Source organism: Ambystoma mexicanum, chromosome 12 (assembly GCF_040938575.1).
Source record: "Ambystoma mexicanum isolate Mex_15411 chromosome 12, UKY_AmexF1_1, whole genome shotgun sequence".
In the NCBI taxonomy this organism is placed as follows: domain Eukaryota; kingdom Metazoa; phylum Chordata; class Amphibia; order Caudata; family Ambystomatidae; genus Ambystoma; species Ambystoma mexicanum.
In genome coordinates, this window is record NC_090936.1 from 513237598 (window position 1) to 513256928 (window position 19331).

Below are 19331 nucleotides of genomic sequence, written 5' to 3' on the forward strand. Positions count from 1 at the left end.
AGACACAAATTGAGGTAATTAAAGATAATGGCAAACTAGCCATGTTACTCCTTCTTGAATTATCAGTGGCATTTGACTTGGTCAACCACCAGATCCTCTGCCAATACCTCAAAACTGCTGCTCACTTTTCGGACAAAGCTACCACATGGATCAGTTCACTTTTGAACAATAGGTCCATGAGGGTCTTTTCCCCTTCCGCCTCAGCCGAACCCTCACCAGTCCTATGTGGGGTCCCCCAAGGATCTTGTGTTTCTCCCACACTCTATAATGTGTTCACTAAACCCCTTTTTGACATATTGGCCTATCTGGGTGTCACATACACCAACTATGCTGATGACACACAGATACTCATTCCTATTACGGGTAACCACACTATAGACACTAAGGCTTTGAATTAGTTCTATCAAGTCATTCAGGCTTGGATGGCCCAACATGAGCTCTGTCTTCATGATAAGACAGAGCTCCTCATCCTCGGCTCACAAAACCGGCTTAACAAACTGGACCCAGCCTTTAAAGCCTTTAACATTGATGGTAACACCACCCAAGTCTCTCACAATACCAAAACCCTCAGAATCCACCTTGATTCCACACTCTCGCTCAACAGACAAACTAAGGCTGTCATTTCAGCTTCTGCATACACCTGTGAATTGATTTCAGCTTGTCGCCCTTTCCTCACCACTTCCAACTGCACCATACTCGCCAGGACATTGGTTATGTCCAAACTGGATTATTGTAATGCACTATATCTGGGGACTAGCCAACGCAACTTAAACAAACTCCAGGTTACTCAAAATAACGCCATTAGGGCCGCCCTTAACTTCCCTAGATGTTCACACATCTCGGACACTAGGCGAAGCCTTCATTGGCTGTCGGTCACCCAAAGAATATCGCTCAAAATGCTTGCTCTCACATATAAATGTGTAAACAAGCAGGCCCCCACATACCTGGCTAACCGCTTTGCTCCCCATTCCTCGACGCGCCCACAGAGATCCGCCCAAACTCACAGACTCATCGTACCCAGATACAAACTTCAAAAAGCAGATGGGGTGAGTTTCCCTGTCCTCGCAGCTAAATTATGGAACTCTTTGCGCATCCCTATCGGGAACGAACCCTTTTTCCACACCTTCAAGCACAAAGCCAAGACATGGCTGGCGACCCAAGATGTCTAAGCCGGTTCACTCTACATTAACTCTGCATGTACATTATTGATCTTTTTATCGTCCCGTGGCCTGCCCTAATTTTCTAAGTGTTGCCTCACTTTTGTACAGTCGTATGTATTTTTGCGTACTGCTTATCTTGACTGCTTACCCTTGCTCATGCTTCTTGTAAATCTGTGTATTGTTCACTGTGTAATTGTACATAGTTGTCCATATGTAACTGTAACAAATGATATGTGCCCAGATGCCTTTGAGCCAGGCGCGCTCTACAAATACATAAAGATAGAAGGTTTATGCTGTATTTTTATTCAAGAATGGCATTCCTACTAATGGTTCTCGCTTCTCCTGGGCTATATTATTGGCTCTGTAGTTTATTTATCCCGGGAGGATAGCTTAACGGCAACGTGCGCGCCTTGGAAGCAAGATGACACGAAGCAACACAGTTTCGATCCCTGGGTCTGTGCTTAGAAACCTCTGGGTGTTTAAGCGCGTTATAAATGCGCAACTAAGACAACAAAAAAAAAATACAATTCCTGTAACAGCGCCTCGATGCCCGTGGGCTGTGTGAGCGCTTTAAAAATTCAAAATAAAATAAAAATAAAAAAGTTATTAATATGTACAGTCTTGGTTGGTCTTTGAAATTTCTTAAACTGGCTGTAGTTTTCTTTCTTGTGTCAAGTCCTCTTGTCCCTGTTTCCATCAGATAGTCCAAGTTGTGCAAACATAACCTCCTGCTGTCTTCCCTCTGTACCCTTCTTTTTTCGTCAGCCTGCACTCTGTCTGTTGGTCGAGAGGACCAGGTGTTTGAGCAGATTCCTGAGCGAGAGCAGCCAGGGGTTCTGACCCTGGCCACTGGACGAATGCCAGTTTTCCGATGGGTGGTATAGGACCTAGATGACCTAACTATGCATGAAACCTGAGCAAGGCAGATCGTTGCTAGAGACTGCTAATAGTCTGCCCTTTTGTATGTTATGCAAGGAGAGGATTGGACATATATGCCAGCATCTGGCCAGTGCCCTTTCACCATAAACCATAGTTCCTTTTCCGGACCATTAGGGATATGTAATGGTCATTGCCCGCTCATCTGATGAGGATTTTCAGATCCTTGCTGTAAACAGTGTGTCAGAGAGAGCATCGATTTGTTTGCACGTACATGCAGAGAGAGGGTAAAGGGCAGGGGTCAAGTCCTAAAAATTAAAGTGGGGGGAAATCTTTAAACGCAATGGGATGTGACGTCACCAGAAATTAACATACCAAGGTGAAATATGCACATTTCATTAAATTGGCTTTGCATAATCACCCAAATTGCACAGGACGAATGGCATTTGCCTTTCATAAAATCAACACACACACAAAACCACGAGAGGATATTTTCTTCTGATAGTGTTTTTGAAAACATTAAAATGTGTGCATGTGTTAAACTCCAAGAACCAATACAAATGTTTTCCCTGAAACTTGCAGTACCAAAATTGAACATTTCACCTTTAGTTGTTTGCAATTTTTCATCGGGTTATATAGTGCAGTGGTGAAATGTCCGGCCTGCAAACCTGAAGACTGCAGTTCGATCCCCGAGGTCGGCTTTAATTCATAAATTGAAAGTGGACATTCATTGTTTGTCATTTTAGCTGAGGGGGACTGAGTCCATCCTCTGGAAAGTGTTGGTGGACTCTGTCCACCCGCGTGCAACCTCGACGTGAGCCCTGGTAATTGGTGAGGGATGGAGAAGACCAAGGGAATGGTCTGTTAAAGTTGGTATGCTTTCTCAACTCTTTTCCCCGTAATTGATGATCAACAAGCAACTAACTTGACTTGTTCTTGCTCTTCTTTTTCTCCTGTCCCCTCCCTTGCTCCATACCCCCACACCTCCTCCCCTCCTTCAATAGTAGCAGTTTTGTTTTCTGCATGTCCAAACAGTAGCATGTCCTAATGGAATTGGGTCCCCAGTGAATGTTCATGGATCATTTTCAGGGTTGACTATTTAGCTTGTCTAATTGTAATTATTATTCTTTTATGGCTTTTTATGGATCGGACTTGCTATGTCTTTGATGTGTGTGTTTACACTGTAATTTAAGGTTGCACATTGCATTCCAGTGAAGTCAAGGCTCTTTGTCTTTTAGCTTTCTGACAGTTGCTGTGAAGTACAACTAGGTCTGATCGTGTAAAGTACACATTCAAATCGTATGATGAATACTGTCTGTTAGATAATGCCCATCTTTCAATAAAAACACTGCTGTACACAATTGAAAATGTCTATATTCTTCTAGGCGACTACCCATGTCTGCAGCCATTTTGGGTTTAGGGGCAGGTATTTTACAGCAGGATATTCGCTTCACTGTCTTTGCATGAAAAGTAGAGCTGGGAAGTATAGAGGGGGAAACCCGGCATTCAGATGCATTGAGATCTTAACATGCTTAGCTGGCACTGTTATCTCATACACTATGCCCCAGAAGTATGCAAAACCCTGCACAGAAGCAGTCACTCGTGTTTTCTTCTATTTGGTGTCCTTACGTCTGTTTTCATTTAATCTAGCGTCCTCGTCATGGAGCCCTCAAGCTGAGCAGACAATCACTGAAATGATGATGATGGGAAGAGTACCTTGAACCTGAACGATTTTCTCACCAGGTAGTGTACTTGTTCCTGCTTGTCTTTGTGGTTGCTTTTGCTCAGGTATGTTCTTTACATCACTGGTTTCTGTTTTCTAATGTGTGTGTACATATGCACACCTTTCTTAACCAGGTCATGTCCTCTTGTTGGCGCGACTTTGTAACAGTCTTTTTCGGTTTCTCTCACAAAGCTGTCCACCTTGTCTGGGAAAGGCGATGTGATGCATTTCAGGTAAACCCGCCCATAATCGCACTGTTTGTTTTATTTTGTCATGATGTTGACTTGGCTTGCTGTTCTTTTTAATTTGTCCTTTGTAATGTCAGTATTTACTTAACCTGTTACTGGTTAACATGGTCATATATGGTAACTTATTGTTTGGCTCAGACTTTTTGAAGTTTGGGAAAGTGGGTATATTTTCTGATTCGCTCACAGTGCCCAACAATGCATGTTATTTTTAACCTCATTTCTTCTTTGAATCTATGTAGACCACTTGAGTGTTTGCTAAATACTGTGCATTACTAAATATATATGTTCATTTGGGCCAAGTCACATATATATATATTTCTGAGGCTTGTGGAATCTGCTTAGATCACATGCTGTGCATAGGCCGACATCTAGTGGAAGCTGCAGAGTATTACAGTTTGTTTTTTGAAACTCGAAAATGGGCGTCAACACAGGGCGTGCCAGTAATACTATCCCTAGTGTGACGTCCACTGTACCCAAGATCCCTCACGCGTCTTGGATCCTCTGATTGTTTTTTTCCGCCATACTGGTCGGAAGCATTTTGCGGAGTCCTCTGGCCTTAGCCATACTTTTGCTAAAATATTGATTAATTGACATCCTTCCCCATCCCAACGTCGAACTTCGACACTCGACGCCAGCTGGAGAAGAAATCGACCGTCGGCTGCTGCACGACGGATTTGGGCCTCGGAAGGCCTCTGGCCTCAGCCCTGCAAGTAGGGAGAGTGGGGTGGGGGGGTTGGACATATACTCTACACTCTTGGTATATAGGTACACCTTATACATTGCCTACACTTAACAGCCCGCTGCCTCAAGGTGCGTATGGAGGGTACCCCTTTTCAATTCTGCCCCAAGTGCAATCGCAAATACCCTTGGGTCGACAGGCACGCCACGTGCAATCTCTGCTTGCTGAGGGACCACCCTGAAGCGAACTGCAGAGCGTGTAGTAGGTTTAAACCTAAGACACTTAAGGACCGTTCGACGAAGCGTTGGGCCCACCACGCCAGGCAGGCGGCCTTCAGCGATGGCAGCGACGCCGTGCTTTCGGACGGCGAGGGCATTACGGCATCGAAAGACAGCCGAGCGCAGGTCCCCGACCTCGGAAGGTCGTCCGACAGGGCGGCTATGGGGAAGACCCCCGGCGACACAGGCGCTTCAAACACCACCCACACTAAACACATGAAGTCCAACCGAGACTCGACGTCGAGTGCTCGGAAAGAGGCACAAACAGAGCGGTCCGAATCGGTGTCCTCTGGGCGTTCGAGATCGAGATCGCCGCATGACTCCAGGCAATCATCCACTCAAGAGTGCCTCGCTCCCTAGGCTAACAGAAGTTCGATCGTCGGAAGACGAAGACGACTTCCACCCCCAAGCCGCACTCCAGGAGTCGGAGCCCGCAGACAAGATTAGCGCGCCCCACGTTCGAAGGACAGGGACTCTACCCCCGATCCTCGACGCCAGGCGTCGAAAACCTCCGGAGCCACAAAGGGACAGGGAAAACACTTTTCCACTCACAGGGAGGGGGGAAAACAGCAGAAGAAGCAGCCTCTGCACTCTTCCACACCTGTGAAACACTCCACTCCTCCTAAACAGGCAGACAAGACCAGGTCTGCTGATATTTCAAAAAGCAGCAAATCTACTCAAGATAAATCTCCAAAACTTTCTGAGAGAGTTATTCCCAGTTCCAAAAAATGGTCCAGTGATGACATAGATAGGGTCATGTCAAGGATGTCTTCTTTGGCTGACTTTTACGATACAAATCCAGACCATTTCCTTTCATATGATCCACAAGGGGCTACACCCTCAGGCTCTAATGATCCTATCCCCCCGAGTAAGAAGCCCCGGTTTGAGACACTGATGAGGTCTACAGACCCCTTCGAGGTACAACCATACTCACGGCCATACTCACTGTATCAAGGAGAGACTTCCTTTGGTGAGGACCAAGATTTTGGCATGGTAGAAGAGCAAACCGGGACGGGCTACTATGGGGACGATGAGGACCAAGAAGAGGGAGAGGAAGACCCTGAAACCTACAGAATAGATTCCCCGGTAGAAAAGGAAGCCCCGGTTACCGACTCCCCTGTCGATAATCAACCCCTCCTGAACGAGGTTCTCGCACGTGCAGCAGAACATTTCCATATTGACACCCACGGTGTCCAGGAGGAGAGGGACTTCAGAGAGGAGTTAGTGGGAGAAAGGAGGCCTGTTGCCCAGACCATCCCTATCCTCAAGTCTATTCAGCGAAGAATAGACCCGTCCCTGGTGAACCCAAACCTCACCAGAGCAGTCAATCCCAGAGTTGAAAAACTTTTCAGGGCAGCCCAGTCTGACCCTCTCTATATAAGAGGACATCTGAAGCCAGACTCCCTAGTTGTCACTAACACTCGTAAGAGGGCTGGAACACCCTTGTCATCGTCCGAAGCTCCTCCAGACAAGGAGATCAAAAAACTGTATGGTTTTGGCAGGAAAGTAGCCTCAACGTCCGCCTATCAGGCAAGGATTGCAAACTCCACCACCCTGTTGGCCACCTACAACTGCCATCAGTGGGAAGAAGTCGCGGAACTCATAGCCTCTGCACCAGAACCCTTAAAGGGCCAGTTAGCTCGGATTTCCGCAGAGGGTAGAGCGGTGTCTGGTTGCATTTTAAAAGCAACCTTTGACGCCGCGGACAACGCAGGCAGATTGATAGCAGAAGGTACTGTTATCAAGAGACATGCGTGGTTACGGCAGTTTGGTTTTAAGACAGAAACCCAGGCATCATTGTTGGACAAACCGGTGGAAGCCGATCTGTTGTTTGGTAAGGCGGTCGAGGACGCACTGAAGAATGCCAAGGACGAATACGAGACACTCAAGTCCCTTGGCCAGTTAACGAATAAACCCCCTAACCAGAGAGGGAATAGTAATTTTCGTCGCCCACGCGGCCAAAATTCCCAGAGAGGATCTAACTATTCCCAGGGGCAGGGTACACTGTGGAACAACAGCCAACAGTCTACCCAGGGTTACGGCAGGGGTAATAGGAGAGGACGTGGTAAAGGCAGAGGCAGCCCCAGCAAGGGAGGCGGCACGCCTCCACCAAAGCAGTGACGCTCAGTTCAGGGTCCCTTCTCACGCAACCCCAGTAGGGGGACGCATTTCCAACTTCACCCAGGCTTGGGAAGGGATCACATCAGACAGATGGGTGCTGTCAACAGTATCCACAGGGTACTGTATAGAACTACTGCAGCGTCCCCGGAATCATCCTCCACGACAAAGAGTACACTCTTTAGAACATCAGAAGATTCCCCTCGAGGAGATCGCCATTCTGCTAGCAAAGGACGCGATAGAACTCGTCCCGGGACACCAGGTAAACAAGGGTATTTATTCAACTTACTTCCTTGTGCCAAAAAAAGATTTGACAATGCGCCCAGTATTGGACTTACGGCCTGCCAACAAGTATGTCAAGCCCCAAAAGTTTCGTATGACTACGCTACAAGAGGTAATCCCCCTCCTAAAAAAGGGGGATTACATGGCAACCTTGGATATGAAAGATGCCTATTTTCATATTTCCATGTTCCCAGCGCACAGAAGGTACTTGCGCTTCAAGGTGGACAGTCGGCACTACCAATTCAAGGTACTGCCCTTCGGGATAGCTTCGGCACCAAGGGTATTCACCAAGGTACTGGCGGTGGCGGCTGCACACCTACGCAGGGAGGCAATCCCGGTGTACCCTTATCTGGACGACTGGCTCATAATGGGGGAAACCCCAGTAATTTGCAGGACAAACATTCAAAGGACTACCGACCTCCTCCACGAATTAGGCTTCTCAATCAACGAGAAAAAGTCAAGCCTGGTGCCAAGCACCTCCAAACAGTTCCTAGGAGCAATCCTAGATACTCAAGAGGGTTGACCTTTCCTTCAGAGGAAAGAATTCGGAATATACTACTGCAAATTCCGCAATATCAGTCCGGTCACCAAATAACGGTACGCAAAGCAATGCATTTACTGGGCATGATGGCGTCATGTATTTACCAGGTCCGCCACGCGTGTCTTCGCATGCGTCCCACGCAGGAATGGTTGGAGAAACAGTGGTCTCGGGCAAGTGGTCAGTGGGACGATCTAGTGGTTGTTTCGCCAACACTAGTACAAAGCCTTCACTGGTGCACAAGAGAGAATCTTGCACAGGGAAAACCCTTTTACGATCCCGAAGTACAGGCAGTAGTCCCTACCGATGCATGTCTGACGGGGTGGGGAGCTCACCATCTCCACCACACAGCTCAGGGTCTCTGGTCTCCCTCAGTGGCCAAGAACCACATCAACCTGCTAGAGCTTCTGGCAGTATTCAGAGCGCTTCAAGCGTTCGAGCCCCACCTACTAAACCTGTCAGTGCAAATCCGGACGGACAGCACAACAGCCATGTTCTACCTGAGCAAGCAAGGAGGGACTTGTTCGCCAAATCTGTCCAAGCTTGCCCAGTAAATCTGGATATGGGCACTCAGACGGAACATCTTCCTGTCATCACAACATGTTCCAGGAGAGCTCAATTCCCTAGCGGATGCTCTGAGCAGAGACTCCCTCCCAGAGGAACACGAATGGGTTCTACACAGAGAGGTCGTAGAAGATATCTTCTCTCAGTGGGGTTTCCCCACTATAGACTTATTCGTCACAAGCGAAAACAGACAATGCCCAGGATTTGCATCCAGGTTCCCCCAACCAGACTCCCTGGGGAACGCCCTGTGGATGAACTGGTCAGGGATGTTTGCATACGCTTTTCCACCAACTCCTCATCAGGAAGGTGGTGAACAAGATGAACAGAGAGTCGATGACGCTTGTCCTAGTTGCTCCCATGTGGGCAAGACAACCGTGGTTCCCACACCTACGCAGGATGACGGTGTGCGAGCCCATCAAACTTCCAGCCTGGTACAACCTACTGTCCCAGCACCAAGGTCAAACAGTGCATCAGCAACCCAACTCAATGAACCTGGCAGCATGGCTCCTGAGGTCATAGAGTTTGGACATCTCAATTTACCACAGAGGTGTATGGACATCCTAAAGGAATCTAGGAAACCAAACACAAGGCACTGTTACTTTGACAAGTGGAAGAGATTTGTTATCTGGTGCCAGAGTAGACAAATCAACCCAGTTGATTCCACTCCTTCCACTATTGTTACATACATGCTCCACCTGCTAGATGCAGCATTGGTTTTTAACTCACTGAAAGTACACCTGGCAGCCCTGTCGGCATACACCACTTCCCATAACAAGGTCTTGTGGTGGAAAGTATCAGTAGTTAAAGCCTTCATGGAAGGAGTAAAGAGACTTCACCCTCCTATTTCAAACCCACTACCAGGGTGGGACCTTAATGTGGTGCTATCTAAGCTCATGGGCCCCCCTTTCGAGCCCATGCATAAAAGCAGTCTCAAACACCTGACTTATAAAACGGCCTTCTTAGTAGCCATTACTTCCATAAGAAGGGTCAGTGAAATTCAGGCTCTGTCAGTGCAGGATCCCTTCTTTACTGTCCATAAAGACAAACTGGTTTTACGCACACACCCTAGGTTCTCACCCAAGTTTATATCTAAATTCCACGTAAACCAGTCCATCGAGCTTCCGGCTTTCTTCCAGGACCCTCAAAGCTCGGGTGAGGTGAAACTACACACCCTAGATGTGCGTAGGGCGGTCCTCTACTATGTAAATAAAACCAGACCGCTAAGGAAAACAGATCAACTGTTTGTCTCCGTAGCTACAGGCAGAGAGGGGGATCGCGTCTCTAAAGGTGCCATCTCGAAGTGGAGTATTAACTGTATCCAGCTGTGTTACTCACTCTCTGAAAGAACTTTGCCTTTCACGCCAAGAGCCCACTATACTAGAGGCATTGGGGCCACTCTGGCTTTCATTGCAAATGTACCCCTTGACACCATTTGCAAAGCAGCTACTTGGAGCTCTATTCACACTTTTACTCAGCATTACTGCATTGACACCCATTCCAAGGCAGATACACAAGTGGGACAAGCGGTTCTAAGACACTTATTTGCTCATGACCCTTCTCACATCCCACCTCCTTCAGGTACTGCTCGCTAATCTATGCACAGCATGTGATCTAAGCAGATTCCACAAGCCTCAGAAGGGATACATTACTCACCGTAATCGTATTTCTGATGCTTGTATCTGCTTAGATTCACATGCGACCCACCCTTCCTCCCCTCTGAGAGAAGACGCATGGTTGCTTGTAGTCTTACCTTTCTATCTATCTTCTTGGATTATCTATACTCACGCTACTCCTCATGCTACCTCATGTCAGAAAAAATACAATCTGAGGATCCTAGACGCGTGAGGGATCTTGGGTACAGTGGACGTCACACTAGGGATGGTATTACTGGCACGCCCTGTGTCGACGCCCATTTTCGAGTTTAGAAAAACAAACTGTAATACTCTGCAGCTTCCACTAGATGTCGGACTATGCACAGCATGTGAATCTAAGCAGATACAAGCATCAGAAATACGATTACGGTGAGTAATGTATCATATAATTTCTGAGCCTTGTGGATCTGCTTAGATCACATGCTCTGCATAGTCCGACTTCTAGTGGTAGTCGCAGAGTATTTCAAGATTTGTTTTTGAAACTCAAACGGATGTCAACAGGGCATGTTAGTAATACTATCCCTAGTGTGACGTGTTCTGTACTTATGGTCCATCACACGTCTAGGTCCCTCAGATTGTTTCTTTTCGCCATAGTGGTCGGTTGCAAAGTTCCTTTCAGGCTGATGCCTTTGACTAGTTAAAGTTTATTCGTAGACTTTGCTTTCTTTCTTTATTGTCCACTTTTGCTGCAGCGTCATCCAACTGATCGACGGCCTTTGATGGACAACTCCTTCGTCGACGGCCAGACGCTCCTTTCGCGGGCCTCTTCAGGCTTCAGCCCTTACAGTAGGGAGAGGGGGGGAGGGTCTTTCATACTGACTGCTTTTAGAGAGTGCATAGTCTGCCACCCCTTTTCCCTGCCTAACTGCCCTTTCCATTTACAATGGACAAAACCCCCTTTTTAAATTTTGCCAATACTGCCATAGAAAATTCCAGTGGAAAGACACGCACCAAGTGTGCGATTACTATCTCCCATGGGATCACCCCGAAAAGCTTTGCAAGTCCTGCAAACCTTTCCACCTGAAAACTCTCAAAGATCGTCGCACCAAGCGCTGGGCCATCCACCCAATGCAGGCCGAAGCCTCATCGACGTGACAGAGGACTCCACTGACGGAAGTATTGATGTACTTATATGATATGATATGGTATTTATAACGCGCCTATACACAAGTGTTTCAAGGCGCGACGAGGCGGGGGGGGGAACAAGGGGAGACATACAACGATCCTACTAGGCCAGGTTTCATTCAAATCACGCAAGTGCAAGGGAGGAGGGGAAAGGGAGAAGGGCAAGGGAGAGGGGAGAGTGCAGTACAGGTTAATAGCATACAGGAAAGTAACAAGGGCCAGCTAGTGGCAGTGCGAGTAAGTGCAGATAAGTGCTGGGAAGGAGGGGCTGTAGGGATACAGACACAGTCCTGTAGTGCAGGGGGTGCCAGGGAGGCAGTGCAGGGGAGAGTGGCTGTGCCAAGGACCAAGATGGTGAGTGGCCCAGTTGCAGATTCAGTGCAGTTTAGTAACTTTAGCAGGGAAGAGGGGGAGAGAAAGCGGAGGCAAAGAGGAAGGTTTTGAGGTGCTGATGGTTCTCAAGTTTCAGGGGGGCAGGAAGGCTGTTCCAGAGGGAGGCCCCTGCAGCGGAGAGAGATCTGCCACCAACTCGTTGTTTGGAAAAGCGGCTGACCATGTGGGAGTTGGTGGTGGATGAGCGAAGAGCTCGAGAAGGAAGATATTTAGGAAGAGGGAGTTGAAGGTATTTTGGCCCAAGTCCCCAGAAGGCCTTGTGGACAATGCAGAGGGTTTTGAACTTGATCCTCGCAGCCACTGGGAGCCAGTGTAGTGATTTCAGTCCTGGAGAGATATGGTTCATGGGCTTGAGGCCAAGGACAAGTCTCGCAGTTCTGTTCTGCATGAGTTACAAAGGGCGGAGAGTAGACGCAGGAAGATTTAGATAGAGACTGTTACAGTAGTCCAGCTTCGAGAGAACCAGGGCTCTAGAGACAGTGAGCTTCTAGGGGAAGGAGAGGAAGGGAAGGATACCTCTGAGGAGGTGTAGCTGGTAGTGTGACTTCTTAGAGACGTCAGATATGTGAGGAGAGAAGGAGAGTGTGGAATCGAAGATGACCCCGAGGTTTTTTGCCTTTCAGGTAGGACCAGGAAGAGGACCAAGAGAGGCCGGCCAGAGAGCCGTAGGGAAGTCGGGAGTGGGTGTGCCGATGAGTAGTATCTCAGTCTTACTGGCATTAAGGCAGATGTCGTTGGCGGCACACCAGTCCTGGATAGCAGAAAGACAGTCAGAGATGAGGGAAGGAGAAGAGGAGGCGGAGGGTAGCCTGAAAATGAGCTGGGTATCATCCGCATAGCACTGAAAGTAGGGGCAGAGAGCGGCGATGCGGTGGGCGAGAAGTGCCAGATACTGGTTGAAAAGCCAGGGAGAGAGGTTCGAACCCTGGGGGACACCACAGTTAGAGAAAAAGATGTCAGAAAGGAAAGACCCCAGTTGGACCTGGGAGGGTCGATTAGAGAGGAAAGAGGTCAGCCACGCCAGAGCCTGACCAGTGATTCCCAGGTTATCACGGAGACGGTTGAGCAGGATGGTATGGTTGACGGTATCAAAGGCAGAAGAGAGATCAAGCAAAATGAGAACACAAGGAATGTTAGAATCAAGGTTCGAGAACATGTCCTTACGGATGTTCAGGAGAGCAGTTTCCGTGCTTCTGGCGGCTCTGAAGCCAGACTGATGGTCATGAAGACTGCCAACAGATTCAGCATGGAGATTAAGCTGGAAGATGGCCAGTTTCTCCAGGAGCTTGCCCAGGAAGGGAGTGATAGAGATAGGGCGGTAGTTGGCTGGGCAGGAGGGGTCGGAAGAGGGTTTCTTAAGAAGGGGGTGCACAAGGGAGTGCTTGAGAGGGGATGGGAAGACTCAAGAGGCGAAAGAATGATTGCAGAAGTCGGCAAGGGCAGGGGCCAAGGAGTCGATGTGGTCCTTGATGGTTTTGGAGGAACAGGGGTGGACCTGTTTTGACGAGACTTTCATAGATCGGACTTGTCTCGAAACCTCGTCAGCAGAAAAAAGGGGAAAGGCAGAGAAGGCGAGAGGAGGGGTGGCTTCAGAAGGGCCAGAGGGAGAGCAGGGAATAGAGGGGGGGGGGATAGGAGGGGAGTGAGGACAGGATGTCCTGAGTTTTAGAGATGAAATGAGAGGCCAGGGCCGTGCAGAGGGCCTCGGAGAGGACAGGAGAGGTAGAGACTGCAGCAGGGTTGGCCAGTTCCTTGCAGATTTTAAAGAGTTCGGCCGAATTGTTAGATGCCGCAGAGATGCGGGCTTGGATGAGGGCTCTCTTCTTGGGGAGAACAGAGAGCCGTTATTGCCTTTGGAGCAGGTGACAGGCCAGTTTGTCAGAGGATGCACATGAAGCACGCCATTTCCTCTCTGCCACCCTGCACTTGCGTTTAAGGGTGACGAGATCTGAGTCATACCAGGAGTTACATTTGGCTTTGGGCTTCAGGCGGATTCTCATGACAGGGGCAAGGATATCAAGAGTATCAGATATAGCAGAGTGGAGAGTGGAGAGGGCTGTGTCAGGGTGGGAGTCAGCCGAAGGGAGAGGAGGGGGCGAGAAGGTGGCAGCAAAAGCCTCAACTGACACGCGCTTCATGGGTCGGATGACCAAGAAGGAAGGTGGCAGTGATGAGGGTGGCTTTGCCTGTGGGGTAGGGAGGGTGAGGTGGGGGGATAGGAGACAGTGGTCACTCCATGAGAGAGGTGTGGAGAGAGAGACAGATAGGGGAAGGTCAGAGGAGATCAGAGCATCAAGAGTGTGCCCTGCAGAATGGGTCGGCCCAGAGGGGAGGATAGAGAGTGAGAGAGAGTCGCAGAGGTCACGGAAGAGTCCAGAGGGGGGACAGGAGGCATCCAGGTGGATGTTGAAGTCTCCAAGAAGGAGGAGTTGAGTGGTTGAGGATAGGAGTGAGGAGGAGAGGTCCGCCCACTCAGAGAGGAAGGAGGAGATTTGACCAGGTGGCCGATAGATAGTAGCCACGGTAAGGGAATGGCTAGGAGAGAGAGAGTCGGCAGACAAGGCATTCAAAAGAGGAGTAGATCTGCGTGGGAGTAACAGTGGCAGGAATCCACTCAGGGAAGATTAGGGCCACACTACCCCCAGCACGGTTAGGCCTGGCCACGGAGAAGATCTTGTAGCCGTCTGGTAAGAGTGTGTCAAAGCTGGTGACAGAACTGGCCGTGAACCATGTCTCAGTGAGACCAAGCACATCAAGGTCCAGTTCCTCTAGAAGACGGCAGATATCAGAGGAATGTTTGACAGCATTGTAGCCTTAGTGACGCCTAAGGCTACAAGGGTTCGTCGGAACCCCACATGGGGACCCCCGACTCCAATTAGCTGGCCAGCGGCATTGGGAGACAACACCCGGCGGCCATAGCACACACATCCAAGAACATTAAGCACATATCCCATGGCCGACACTCAACAAAATCGTTGAGCTTTGAGGCCCACGCAGTGTCTGTGGAAAAAAAAGCCTCTAGATCTTCCCTGTCCTCTGGGTCATTGCTTATGCTTTCGCTTCACGATGGGCATCCAAAACCGGCACTTAAAGTCAGTTCAGACACCGCACACAAAAAGGACCTCCTTTTGCACGCGAAAAACAGGCAGTGAAAGGCGCATCAGCGTCCCCTAAACATATGCCGAAAATGCAAGCACTAATTAAAAAACACGTCCCTGCTACACTGTTGAAGACAAAGTCACCGAAAAAAAGTCCAAGTCCTCGACGCCTTTGTCCTGAAAAAGCACTCTGGTTATGGATTCTTACTCCACTGTAGACAAACTCTCAGGGGCTATGTATCACATGGACCAGGCACACTCCCAAGCCACCCCTACCGTGTCGGGCTTCCCACCTTCACGGCTATACCCCTGAACAATTTAACAGAATTATAAAAAGGATATCATGCTTTGTTACACAAGCATCCAGAAGTACTAACGTCCATTAGATATGCTTCACAGCCAGAGGCTTCAAAACATTAACCCCCTGCCAAAAATCCTTGTCTAGACCCACAGCCTAGCTCTTCTGCCCTAGGGCTCCTGGCCTCCACCTACCAAGATCCCTCTCTGGACATGTATGGTGGGGATCTCTTGGCGTCTCAAGGGGACCTATACAGTCAGGACCAATACTACAACTATGATGACATACGTCATCCAGTCGCCTGACCACCAAGACCAGCCTGTAGCAGATTCTCCTGTAGACAACCCATATACAATGAGCTGCTGCTGAAGGCTGTCCAACACTTAAGTATTGACACCCAAGCGGCACAAGTAGACAAGGACTTTGTGGAGGACATTCTGGGAGACAGTCGCCACTCAGTTTATCCCACTGTAACAGTCTGTACAAAGACGTGTACAGCACTCCCTACTTGCGCCTCTCCTCATAAGGGCGGTTAACCCCAGAATAGAGAATATTCAGGCCAGCGCCCACAGGCCCCCTGTATATTAGGGGTCAGCTAAAACCTGATTCACTAGTCGTCACCACTACCAGAAAGAGGGCTGGCACTCCTCTGGCGTCGGCTGAAGCCCCACCAAACAAAGCAAGAAAATCTACACTTTCAGAAGGAAGGTTGCCTCCTCAGTGGCATATCAAGCTGGAATAGCAATGTATGGTTTTAACCTAGAGACTCGGGCCACCCTCCTTAACATGCCGGTGGAACCTAATGTACTTTTTGGTGAGGCTGTGGAAGACGCCCTCAAGAGCACAAAGGAGGAGTATGACACTTTTAAATCCCTCGGCCAGTTAACAAACAAGCCCTACGTACAACGGTGCTCCTCAAATTCCAGAAGGTTTCGGGGTCAAGGTTCACACTGAGGGTGGACCGTCTTCAATTTGGGGCCCATCGCAAGGACAGTCATCCTCTTCTGCCTTTCAAAGAGGAAATAAAAGCTCTAGAGGAAGAGGCAGAACCTCACCTGGGAGAAGCTCCACCCCTCCCAAACAATGATGCACTGCTGCAGGTTCCCTCCCATGCCACTCCAGTAGGAGGCTGAATTTCCCACTTCACACATGCTTGGGAAGAGATAACGTCAGACAAGAGGGTGTTGTCCACCGTGACAGAAGGATGACTATCGCAGAAGAGCGGCGAATACTGTTAGGAGAAGTAAAGACACCACTGGAAAAGGACACCATAGAGATTGTCCCAGCAAATTAGGTAAACAAGGGTATTCAATGCACTTCCTTGTGCCAAAGAAAGATCTTTCCATGTGCCCAGTAATAGATCTGCGCCCTGCGAACATATATGCGCCCCAAAAGTTTTGCATGACCACGCTTTAAGAGGTAATCCCCCTCTTAAAACGGGGGGGACTACATGGCAACATTGGATATGAAACATGAATGCTTTCATATTTTAATGCTCCCTGTGTACAGGAAATATCTGCGGTTCAAGATAGCAGGAGTTCATTACCAGTTCAAGGTACTCCCCTTCAGCAGCGCAGAGAGTCAATCTCCCATATACCCTTAACTGGACGATTGGCTAATCAGTGGGGTTCTCCTCAAATTTGCAAACAAATACACAAAAGACAATAGACCTTATTTTCAATTTGGGCTTCTCCATTAACGAAAAGAAATCGGTCTAGTTCCCAGCCAAACAAAACTATTTCTGAGACCAATTTTAAAGACAGTAGAGGAGCTAGCTTTCCCATGAAACGAGAGTACACAAAACATGCTGTTGCAAGTACCTCACTACAAGGCCATTCGACAGATAACTGTACGCAAAGTAATGCGCTTGCTCGGGATGATGGCCTCATGCATTCACTTGGTTCCACACGTGCGCTTGTGGCCAATGCAGGATTAACTAGCGAAACAATGGTCTCGGGCAAGCGGTCAGTGGGACGATCTAGTAGTTGTTTCGCTAACTCTCGTACAGGCTTTTCGCTGATGGTCCAGGGACAACCTACTAAAAGGAAAACCCTTCTGCGTTCCACCAGCACAAGCGATCCTACCTACAGACGCCTCGCTCGCCGGATGAGGCGGGGGGGGTCTCTTCCTCCACCACACAGCCCATGGCCAGTGGACACGTGCTACATCCCAAAAACATATCAACGTCATGGAACTTGGGCAGTTCTCAAGGCTCTTCAAGCTTTTCAGCAACATCTTACAGGTCAAACAGTGCAAGTCCTTACAGAATTCACCACTGCCATGTTCTACATAAACAAGCAGGGAGGCACTCGCTCGCAGTCTATCCAAGCTGTCCCAAAAAATATGGAAGTGGACACTCGAGTGGAACATGTTCCTAACCTCTCAACACTTTCCAGGGGAACACCGTTCTCTGGCAGACACTCTAAGCAGATAATCTCTTCCAGAAGAACACAAGTGGCAACTCAACAAAGATATCTGAGGATGGAATATTCTCCCAATGGGGTCATCCCCCCATTAGACTTGTTTGCCACAAGCCTAAATGCGCAATGCCCAGACTTTGCGTCCAGGTTTCCCCAACCAGGGTCCAAGGGGAACGCCCTGTGGATGAATTGGTCGGGGAAATTTGCTTACGCTTTTTCCCCCCAGACACCACTCCTGAGCAGGTGTACGTACACACACACACACACACGTGTACACACACACACACGTGTACACACACACACACGTGTACACACACACACACACACACACACACACACACACACACACACACACACACTCTCTTCTGAAACCAACGAAAGATCCCAAACAAATTAGTAATAAATGAAATACAACATATAATCAAAATAACAACAAAATGCAAATAAAAACATAGGGCAATGCTTCAAGAAAACATTTGAGCCCACCCACTCCTGCCCTGGTCTTGAGTTAATCGGGAAATCGGGTCATTTAAATTACTAATGTGTTTCTCAATAGAACAGGAATGGTCATTTAAATCAAAATGGCACATCCCTTCAACAGTATTGCAACCCAAATTCTGCTTCAAAAACAAATGATCAACAGCAGCTCTGTTCTGCAAAATAGCCATTCTAAAATGACTGTTGTCTAAAAGCAGCTCTGTCAAAGGTTTCATTAAGCCCTTTAACCACTACACAAGCTAATCTTATTAAAGATCAAACCGAGCCGTGTGAAAGCACAAGGTCCACCAGAAATATTTGCAGGAATGTAGATGTAGGTAAAGTTACCACAGGAAAATAGCTAACCCGTAGGAAGTTTCACATGTCGAAGATGGCTGGCGGCCACAACAGTAAAATGACACAACATCGAGTTAGAAACATTAGTGCATGCATTATCAGGACGCACACATAAACGCTTCTCAAAGTCAGTTCTGGTCATATCATTTGATAAGTCCAATTGCTGGCCATTGCCAACGTGCTGAGGATCACAAGACATAACAGAACACACATCTGCTGGAGCAATGTCGTAAGTGACAATACGCATCCTATTCCTCCACTTACGATCAGTGTCAGGACAAAACTTGCAGTACTCATAAACCGGAAAAAGAACCCCTCACATCTGAATTCTGCACTACAGAATCATTATGCAGTACTCCAAACACGTGTCCCAGCACAGGTGCAGGTGTTGGTACGGCCACAAGATACGTCGAAATCAAGTTTGAAGCATCATGAACATCAGCCGATCAAAAGTGTGAGATGTTCAGCCCTCGACGGGCTAAAAAAGCCCACATATTTTCAGGTTGCTTGACAATCGCAGAATATCCATGCCGCACAAAAGACCTGGAAGTCGAGGAAGGGTGCAAAACATTGCACCCATGTTCATGACGTCTTCTCGACAAACCACAGTATAGTGCAGCCAAATCGTTGTCAGGCCACGAAGCAACATTAAAACAGTCAGTCATCATCCAGATCATCGAAGTCTGTTGTATCATTGTGACATTTGTCACATCTTTTTGCATGTCCCTGGACCCTCCCAAACAGACTCCACAGAAATCCACAAGCGCACACATTACAAACCGGGTCTGGAAAAAAATGTTTGCAGAAAAATATAAGATCTCAGTGAAGTACATCACTCACGTAAATAACATTTGTCAGCAGGAATGTGACTCCAATTCCTCGTTCCTGGTTCCATTACCAAAACCTCTTGATCCTCTCCCACTGCAATTACATCTGCAGGAACCGGCGGGCCACTAGGTTTTCTCACTCCAAACTTTCGCCCCCGGAACCATTTTGTCTGATGAGCCAAAATCTTCCCCACATGTAGTTGCCACTGTGGGCGGCT

The 19331-nt window shown here is 48.3% G+C and overlaps 1 protein-coding gene across 5 annotated transcripts in view; it reads left to right on the plus strand.

Moving 5' to 3' along the window:
* The window catches only part of PRDM4 (PR/SET domain 4), a 617560-nt gene that overhangs the window by 114751 nt on the left and 483478 nt on the right, over window positions 1-19331 (plus strand). For 2 of the 5 annotated variants that reach the window (XM_069628794.1, XM_069628797.1), the window contains exons 2-3: window positions 3687-3779; window positions 3894-3992. In XM_069628794.1, coding sequence (XP_069484895.1) covers window positions 3982-3992 — 11 coding nt within the window. In that variant the 5' untranslated portion in view covers window positions 3687-3779; window positions 3894-3981. The remainder of the gene's footprint in view (window positions 1-3686; window positions 3780-3893; window positions 3993-19331) is intronic. The other 3 variants (XM_069628793.1, XM_069628796.1, XM_069628795.1) reach the window with 2 other exon arrangements.